We start from the raw sequence: 10,419 nt of genomic DNA on the forward strand, positions 1-10,419 counted from the left end.
AAAAATTAAGGCCCTGGGCTTTTACCTGCAGGCAGGGCCCCCATTACCGCTTGAAATTTCCCCTATAGTCAGTAGAGGTAAATAATGACCTAAAGTGATTGGTGTAAAATTCTTTAAAAATCTTGTTATTCATTTTCCTGCTTTGTCTTCTGATTCAAAGTAATTTTGTCTTTCCCTGAATAAATTTAAATCTACGGAGCCCCCGAGGTGATATGGAGGGGAACTTTTTTTTTCTCCAAAAAAACATGTACTGGGGACAACTCCTTTTTCTAGATCTTGAGATTTTGACTTTGATTTGCAAGATCTTGACTTTGTTTTGCAAGATTTTGAGTTTTTTTTTTTTTTATTATTGCAAGTTCTTGCAAATCCAACAAACAAAAGGGCTAACTTGGCTAGCTAGCATGCTATATGACTGTTGATGTCAATGACTGCGGGCTAACCTTAGTAGCTAGCTAGTAACTAGCACAACATTATTACATGTCCTTGGTAGTCTGAATACATCCATCGTTTATTTTGATAAGCATTAGTAATTAAAACATGCCAAACAGAAGTGTTATAATGAAGAATATTGTTGACTGTTTATGTCATTAGCGCTAGTTTGTGTTGTCGTAGCAACATGCTCGTTCGTGAGCTTCATTCTCTTAATACAGCCATGGTATAGCTAGTTAGCTATGTGGCGAACTCTTGAACTTGCTGTTTCATTGTATAACATATTCACTTACATATTCACTTAGATACTAGCTAGCTACTAAGGTTAGCTTGCAGTCATTGACTGCATCGTTGATCAACAGTCAACAACAATGTCCATTAGAACACTTCACTTTGGCATGTATTAATTAGTAATGTAATCATGTTGTGGTAGCTAGCTAGGTTAGCCTTATTAATTGTTGGATTTGGAAGAACTTGCAAATAAAACTCGATATCTCGCAAAAACAAAGTCAAGATCTAGCAAAAGGAAGTCAAGATCTCGCAAATCAAACTTGAGATCTCGTGAGATTCTGTGACTTTGATTTTATTTATAATTCTACCAGTGCTTTAGCACTATTCCTCTTACAGAATAAATAATTTTGTTTAATGCGCATCCTGATCAAAGCCAATAAGGCCTCCCGTGCTACCCCTGAAGTTGACACTGAGGATCACCAAGCAATGTTTTAGCTCACACCTAAGCCATTCTATATTTTCTTGCTCCTGTAAAAGAGAGGAATTAAGGTACTACATATAAGACCTAATTGCGGTTCCCTACAGCTTGTAAATTGGGGGTCCAAGCCCCCAAGTGCATGGGCCGCAGTAGCAGCAAAGCACTTTGTGTGTTCTCTGGGTCATTGGGGCCGACTTGCGCGGGGAGGCTTGAACCCCGTTGTAACTGCTTGCAGTTCTAGCTAAAGTTTGTAAAAAGTCTTTAAAAAATGCATGCTCATTTTGATTAGGTGCTTTTATCTTGCCAGAATTAGTTATTATAATATTAATTATTTTAAATTGCAGCTGCTTGCTAATCGGTGTAATGACTACTCTATTCCTGCTAGCCCACACTATAAAACACATAATCTACCCATCCTCCATACAATGGAAATGTGATTTTGTGCAAAAACATCACATAATGTTTTTTGGGTTTTTTTAAGACCGGACATAACCTCTCTCCTCTTGATGGGGTTCCCTATTCAATTAACATTCCAGGTGGAGAAACGTAGAGATGCGGCTGGCCCGGGTTTGTCTCCGGCCTGCGGCCCCTTGCGGCATGTCATTCCCCCTCTTTATCTCTTTTCATGTCTTCAGCTGTCCTGTCACAAAACAAAACAAAATATAAAAGCCGTTTTCTAAATCACATAACAAATGCAAAGTGGGGATGACAGAACACTAAATCCCAAATAGTCACAGAACATTCCATGTCCATGTGAACTTGTGAAACAATGCACATTTCAACTCCCTTTAAAGTTTCTCTTTTTGGTCTGCAATCCATTCTCACTCTGTGCGCTCCGTCTCCCGTGAACTGCTACTGAAAAACAAAATTGTCCAACCAGAGTCATACAAAAATAAATATGTCCTATTAGGGTCCCTCTTAGGAATCTTGCCTGAATGATCCTGGGTCTGCCCCTGTCTGGGTCAAAGTTTTATTAAAGATTGACTATTAAGAGCCAAAGCAACCCATTTGGTATTGAGAAAAAAAGACTGCATCAAGTTAGATGTATTAAGCTTAAGCCATCTTTTAGTTAAGTAATGTTATATTTGCTATTTTGTTTAAAACGGCATTGTTCTAAATTCTGCAATATTTGATTATGGTTGTAAAACTCAATTAAATACTCACTAAGTTAAGTTTACTAAAGGCACCTTAAGGTCTTATAAAACTGCTCATGTGCATTATAGCACTTGATTGACAGGTATAACGGAGGTGTAGCTGCAGCACCGACATCTGTATTGAATCTTTTAATTATGGAAGCTGTTTTTTTTTACTCCTATATATTTATTTCTACTTTGTAGATTTAATTTATTAATACAAAATGTAAACCAATAGATTTTGATATATTATTTGAAAATAATCCAAACAGCAGTTTATATAAATATTTTTTAATTGGCTCCATCTTTACTAGCTGCAACATTGAAGTGATGAACACATGAATGCATCAATTTTAATCTTATAATATAGAATATATTATTCTTAAAAAGGGTCATTTAGATAAGGTTTTGAATTAAGGACTTTTACTTGTAGTATTTCTACACTGTAGTATTGCTACTTTTACTTAAGTAAACCGTCTGAATACTTCCCCCAGCTCTGTTTTTAACTAAAGGCATAGCATATTAAAACTGAATTAATGTAAAGAAAAGACTTAGAATAGACAACAATATTTAAACAGTTGTTTTACTTATCATAGCAAAATGTATTAAATAACTATGAAATGATGCCCCCTTGTCCTCATTAATTATGTAAATATAATACCATAACTAAACTTACAATAATTGCAGCAAAATCTCTGCTTGTCTGCGGCCGACATATCAGGTGGTTCTTGTCCTCTACCGGTTTCCTTCTTTTGTTCTGGTCTGTTCTTTTTTTCCCCCAGAGCTTTATGTCAAACCAGAAATATGGGCGCTGCAGTATGCAGATTGCAAAAAGGAGGCGTGTCCCTTTCAATTTAGAATAATTACAATTTACTAACATATGCACAGGGCTCCTGTGGCATGAATCCCAAGGTAATCCGGTAGGCCCACTTATTTGGGACTCAAAGTAAGAACATTTCCACACACATATTCATGAATATGGGGCAAATCGTACTCTTCAAAGATTGCTGAGATCTGGGAAAGTGTGGAAATTGCTACAACAAAGTATTACGTGGCAATAATACAGGCATTCAGATGATCAGATAATCAGATTAAAAACAAAGCACAGTTTAAGCAGTACTGCTGGTTCTTGGAAACGCACTGCAGTCAATTTTTAAAATGTGATGCTTACTAATTGGTCTGTTGTCCTAGAGCAAATAACCTCTACGTCCGCCTGGTTCAAAAACACACAAGCAACCAGCCAATGTACTATGAAGGACGAGAATAAAAAAAAGAAAACAAAACGACTACACACGTTGCGAAATAGTGACATGCAGCCATTGTAAAAGTTTTAACAAAGAGACCTGACATTTGGCTTTTTTTTGCCTTTCAGGGCATTAAGAGAGGCATCATCCCGATCATCTGACTGCTTGCCTCTATTTACCAATCAAACTTTTTTTAAAGCAGTGTTATGTTTTAAAATATTTATAGAAAGTTTCTGATTAAAACTAGACATATGTTTGAAGTTTTAATAAACTGGAATCAGACATAAAGCTCAACCAAGCTCCCACGGACAGACTAAACTCTCAGCAGCACTATCTGTGTGCGATTCTGGAACTTCTGACGTTACTTTGTAAGCCCTCTGGAATAGGGCTGGGTGATATGGAGAATATGAAATATGATATTGTTGGACAAATACCTTGATATTGATACTGCAACAACGTTGTAGTGTTGACTATTGGTGTTTATACCAAATACTCACACAACAAGATTTTTGATAAATATTCATCAGTAATGTGGATTAAGTGGGGAAAGGAAAATATTAGAACAGTTACAGCAGTCTTGTAAATTCAGAAAATTACATAACTTTATTCTAATGCAGCCTTTAAAACCAGGAAAAGACTAAACTTAGACCATATATGATATTACGATTCAAAATCTAAGATGATATCTAGTCTCGTATCACGATATTGATGTAATATTGATATATTGCCCAGCTCTACTCTGGAATGTTTAACACACAGCACTGCTTTGCCTAAAAGGAAGATGTGATATTTTTTGACTTTCATCTGTACTGCTCATCCACTGCTTTGCACCACAACTCATGGTTCTACATCTGTCATCTGCATTATTTTTTCTGGTGACTTTTACTTTTCATTCTTCACTAACAGAGAAGAGACAGTTGGGTTCCTTGTCTGCTCTTCTTTTTTCCGTTTCTTGGGCTGTAGCTGAAGTAAGAACCTTTCTAGCTCTTGTTCCAACCCAAAATGAACTGGGATTGTCTCTCTTCATATGTCTTCCACCACTGTTCCTCCTCATGAACCTGACATCTTTTACTGTTTTGGCCATGACTACCTTACTCTGTTACACGTTGATACATGTATATTTTGTTGTTCTCATCATTTCCGTCTTTGCTTCCCTTTTCTCAAACCTTTCTCTTCTGTTCCATCATTTCCCCCTTGTTTTCCTTTCCTTGGTCTTCTCTTGTTCCCTCCATCGTCCTTCACACAGGTCGTGAGTCAGCGTTTCCCACAGAACAGCATTGGTGCAGTAGGCAGCGCCATGTTTCTGCGCTTTGTCAACCCAGCAATTGTGTCTCCCTATGAGGCTGGCATCCTGGACAAGAAGCCCCTACCCAGGATAGAACGGGGTCTCAAACTCATGTCCAAGGTAAGGCAGGTGAATATGATGGTTTTGTGACTTAGTTAGTCTTTTGAAACTGAATTTTAAGTCATATTGTTATGTGATTGTGTTTGAAAAGTAGTCATAAAGGGTACATATTGTATATCCAGAGATATGAAAATATGTTAATGATGCTTATTTAGCACACAAGAACAAACTAATATTGTTTGGTAATTTGGACCATTTTGACACAAAAGTACATGTGGAATAATGGATAGAGGGGAAAATAGGAGTGGAAAGATATGAGATTAAGACTACATTTCACTGTTAAATCCACTGTCACACTTTATTAGTGTTAAAACTAAACACTGTTATTTGTGTAGACTAGGGGTGAGTGTTACGATATTATATTGCAATAATTCCTTGGAAGTCTCACCAAAATGTGCTCTCATTTCCTTAAAAAAATCCAAGGTCAAGGTATCTTTATTATCCCCAAAGGGCAATTTCATTTACAGCCAGCAGTAACAATATCTTATCAAACCACAACAATAAACACAACCACAGTACAGCATAATTTAAATTGAATTTACAGAGTATTATTAACAATGGTAATAACCGCCGGGATGAATGACCTTTTAAGTCTGTTTGTTCTGCATCGTGGCAGACTATATCTGCGCCCGGATGCCAGCAGCATAAATTCATCCCACAAAGGATGACTAGGATCAGCCAGGATGGCTCTCGCCTTCCTCAATGATCTGGCCTTAATACAGGTTGTGTAGGTCATTTAAGGGTGTGCCAACAATTTTGCTGCACACCGTCACAATACCTTGCATGCGGTTTCCCTGTTTAATGGAAAGTGACCCGTGCCAGCAGATAAAAGAAAAAGTAAGAACTGATTCAATAAAACAGGAATAAATATTTTCATAAAAACAGTGTCGACAATAAAACTGTGAAGCTTACGGAGAAAGTGCATGCGCTGATGTGCTTTTTTACACACAGCATCAACCTGGGATTCAAAGCACAGTTTACTGTCGATCACAGTCCCAAGATATCTGTACTGCTGCACAAGTTCAACTGGCTGGTTGTCGATTACAACAGGGGGAATGACCGTGGGAATTTATCTGAAGTCGATGCACATCTCTTTCGTTTTTGCCACATTAATGTTTAAAAAGGAGGCTTTGCACCAGTCAATAAAATCATCCACTACAGCAGGGGTCTTCAACAGGGGGTCCGCGACCCCTAGGGGGTCGGCGGAGATACTGCATGGGGGTCGCGAAAGTTTTGGTTGATTAGACTTTTTTTTATATCCCCCCCCCCTGCAATTTTTTCCACCAATTGAAATGTTTTTAAATACACATTAACATGAATTCAACACACTGTACTAAACAGATAAATGGAGGCAGAAGATGTCTTTCAGTCATCAATGCACACATGGCACTATAGTACCAGTTTGATATAACACAATTTTATACAATATATATAATTAGGGGGTCCCCGCTCCATCTCGCCATCAGTTTGGGGGTCCTTGGCCTGGAAAACGTTGAAGACCCCTGCACTACAGGACCGTGTTCAGAGTCGTCACTGCTGAGGAGGGACACAATGAACGGATCAGCCGCAAATTTAATAATGTGGCGCCGTTCATGATGGCTTTGGCACGCATTTGTTTATAAAACAAATAAAACAGGGGAGAGGACACAGCCCTGGGGGGACCCAGTAGAAGAGAAAATGGTATCTGATAAAACACCCAACATCCATGCTGGAGCCTGCCAATATTAACATGCTTGTGTTGAGTCCATCTTTGTGTTTGCATACTGAACAATATTGTATGTAGGGAACAAAGACTCTTCCAAACCTCATTCATTTTACCACAGAACTGTTGTAGCTGTAGTCCAAGCTTAAAATGCAGGGGTTTTCACTTTTCAGGTTATCTGTCTAAACAGATGTACATTGCTGGGATAAAGCCTGATATCCGATGCGTGTCTCTGGCGCAAGATGTCCCTACCTTTTCCACACTGTCTGCTATCTGCACTGTCACTGCATCTGGGGCTTAGTGCTGATTGATTTAAAGAAATACAGACATGTTAGGGCTGCGGGATTATGGAATAAATAATAATCCAGATTATTTTGGTTAATATTGAAATCACGATTATTTAACATGATTACTCATTAACCTTTGGATATAATGGATAGTGTCCAGGCTATAATGTTTGTGTCCTTTATCTCACAGAAAGAGTTTTTAGATAGAAATAAAATCTGTTTTACTACTGTTTTTCAGCTTTACAGATATCACACAACAGTACACAGCTAATGCACACAGCTAACAATTCCAGATACATAACACAATGTGCCTTGGACAAAAACCCATTGTTTGTGTGACAAATCATAAAAATGTGCACATTGACTATGGTTTTACCCACATTCAAACCCCTCAACCGCTCTAACATCAAGCAATAACCATCCTCAAAGATGGAGGGTTCAAATTACAATTTGGAAATTTGGTAATGAAATGTAGACCTGCTAAATTGGATGCTTTTTAATATCCATGTTGTATATTCCTGTCTTTTCCCTCAGATTCTGCAGAGCATTGCAAACCATGTCTTGTTTACAAAAGAAGAACACATGAGGCCATTTAATGACTTTGTTAAGAGCAACTTTGATTCAGCCAGAAGGTAAGACACTTAGAGAATGATGTTAACTACCCACATTTAGGGATCCCAGGAAGATTAGCTGCAGTCTTGGTAACAACTAATGGGGATCTAAATTAACATAAACATTGTTGTCTCTGAACACAAAAGTCTCAATTTTTTCAATTTAATGGCGAATAAACTGTGGTTACAACGACTTGTTTAAAAAACTATAGTTTGGGGGTTACAATTTTGTCTTTGTTTAAATTACAACTGCTGGCCTCCAAAAGATGTAAAACCAGAGGTTGTCGTGGCTTCCAAGAAATGGACCCATGACACTGTTTAACAGAGTAAATTATTGCAGATTGTGATGATGAGTAAATCACACCAGCAGTTCATTATTAATATGTCATACATTGTTTCTTGCTTGATGTAAATTAATCAAATTATTTTTGGTATCGCAAAGCACTGAACCTTGGATCAATCAGATGTGAAATGACAGAGTTACAAGAAGAATTCAAGCAACCATCAACATCAAATTCCTCAGTAAAGCGGAGAAAGTAATAACTCCTGCTTGACAGAACAATTCAGTGGCACTACACCACTTAGGTTTCCTAAGTAGAATGCTCAAACAATCATTATAAGTGACCCACAGCTTATTGAAGCTTGCCTCTTTGTACTTGACCCACAAGGGGGCAGTGTAAAAGCAGTACAATATGCTTTAAAGAGGTTTTCTTGACAGTTTCTGAACACCAGGAGAACTTCCTGGCAAGCATGTTTGCCTGCATATATAACATGCGACGCTGCCTATACATGTCCTCCTCATCTTACATTTAATCTGTTAAGATATGACCCAAATACTTAATTTATAATTTATGCTATGACAGCTGCTTTTTATCGTTGTTAAGTTTTTATGGTCTTTAAGGTGTCCTTTGGAGTATTTCTGGTAGAACATGACAAAGAACAGAGACCCTCTAATGACATTGCTCTACAGCTTTGTTGGTGTAGAAATCACTGAATAGTATCTTTCTCTGCAGCAGTAAAGTGTCTGATGATTATCTTCTGTCTGTAGGTTGAATGTATTCTTCTCTCCATCACAGGTTTTTCTTGGACATAGCATCTGACTCTCCACCCAGCGACTCAGTCAACCACAGTCTGTCTTTTATCAGTGATGGTAATGTGCTGGCCCTCCACCGCCTGCTGTGGAACAACCAGGAGAGGATTGGACAGTACCTCTCCAGTAACAGGTCGGGATAGATTATTTGATGAACGCTAGTTAATTTTGCTTAACGATCTCAATAGTGAACTCATTCTTTACCACATTATCAGTTTTGTAAAAATGATTAATTATGATCAAATTTCCAGGGACCACAAGGCTGTAGGCCGGCGACCTTTTGACAAGATGTCCACCCTACTGGCCTACCTAGGACCTCCTGAACACAAACCTGTGGCTGACACTCACTGGTCCAGTCTAAACCTGACCAGCTCCAAATTTGAGGAGTTCATGACCAGGTAGCATTCTTACCAGCCTGTGACATAATGTTTTCTCGTAAACCTGTTTCTGAAACGGAAACACTGTGCTACAATCTTTTTATACAGTTTATGGCTGCAACATACATTGCAAGGTTTAAGTCAATGTTTTTCACTTTACCAGCAGTATTGACAACAGATAAAGCCACTGTGTCTTGAAAAGCTAAAGCTTGTTTTTTTATTGTTCTCTTTTAACTCACTTTACATTATCTTTGCAATTTTTTTTCTCTCACTTTTCCTCACACCACAGCCTCAGAGTGTGTTGCATAGCAACCTCTTCTGCAAGTGTCTCTGCTGACTAAACAAAAATATGGCAGAGTCGGTATTAGCTCATGTTAGGTTGGGTAGGATTATCAAACTGTCTGTAATGTTGTAAGGCAAGCCAGTTGGGAGCAGCAATCACAAACAATAGCAAACGGACGAGGTTAAACTGATCTATTGAAAAAAGCAAACCGAAAAAAAAAGCAAACATAACGTTATTACTCACTTGGCTGTTAAGAGAGCCCTCATTGTTTTCATTCCTTTGAAATCAGAGTTTTCCCCTAATCAAATATAACAGTTGACCGCATTTTTGACACCTGTAATTTACTCGAAAACTCACCAAATTTGGCGCATACATCAAAAACTGTAAGCATGCAAGATTATAGTTAATTGGTGTTTAAGATTAGGCAATGGTTAGGGTTAGGTGCCTTAAAGTCACCGGTCACAGCGCTGCCTTTAAGGAGACGTTAGGGGCTTAAAATACCATTGAGCGAGATTACACTGCGATGTCGTTCCTGAGTGTCGAACTCCTCCCAGGCCGTGATTTTGATTTCCACAAAACTTTGCTGGTAGAATCTGTGGACCCTTGTGACAAAAAGTTATCGAAAAAATTTAGCTTGGTTTAAAATTGGTATAATTGGTTAATTATAAAATCATTAACACATTTATTTAGCTAGCTACCAAACACAAACTTTTTCATATTTTGTCCAAAGCAAATTATATCAATGCAAAACTTAATATTATTGTTTACAATGCCTGGTGCTTAATGACTGGAATAGTGTTCTTTGGCTCAAGCACACCATTCTGATTGTTTTTCGGCAAGGGAACACCAAATTTGTTTTCAGAGCAGACAAAATAGAGAGCTAGGTGACCGTGACGCTTAGTCTACCTGGAATATAGCTTGTAACTTTTTCCCTGTGCGGGCTAAAACGAAGGTCGACACACCATTACAATCTGTGGCTTCTACAGATCGCAATGAACCTTGTTCCCAGCCAATAGGGATCAGCATCATCAGCCTATCAAGAGATACCCTCAAGCTAAGCCAATGATATCGTACAGTCGCCATTGGGCCCACCTGGGAAAGATTGACAGTGGAGCCCACGAATTAGAAGATAAGGTCATAAAACTGGCA

At 38.2% G+C, this 10,419-nt stretch overlaps 1 protein-coding gene across 3 annotated transcripts in view; it reads left to right on the top strand.

The window, feature by feature from the left end:
- nf1a (neurofibromin 1a) overlaps window positions 1-10,419 on the top strand; it is a 204,789-nt gene that overhangs the window by 105,497 nt on the left and 88,873 nt on the right. For all 3 annotated transcript variants that reach the window (XM_034866988.1, XM_034866990.1, XM_034866989.1), the window contains 4 exons: window positions 4,762-4,920; window positions 7,444-7,541; window positions 8,597-8,743; window positions 8,862-9,008. In XM_034866988.1, the coding sequence (XP_034722879.1) occupies window positions 4,762-4,920; window positions 7,444-7,541; window positions 8,597-8,743; window positions 8,862-9,008 (551 nt within the window). The remainder of the gene's footprint in view (window positions 1-4,761; window positions 4,921-7,443; window positions 7,542-8,596; window positions 8,744-8,861; window positions 9,009-10,419) is intronic.

Source organism: Etheostoma cragini, chromosome 3, assembly GCF_013103735.1.
Source record: "Etheostoma cragini isolate CJK2018 chromosome 3, CSU_Ecrag_1.0, whole genome shotgun sequence".
In the NCBI taxonomy this organism is placed as follows: domain Eukaryota; kingdom Metazoa; phylum Chordata; class Actinopteri; order Perciformes; family Percidae; genus Etheostoma; species Etheostoma cragini.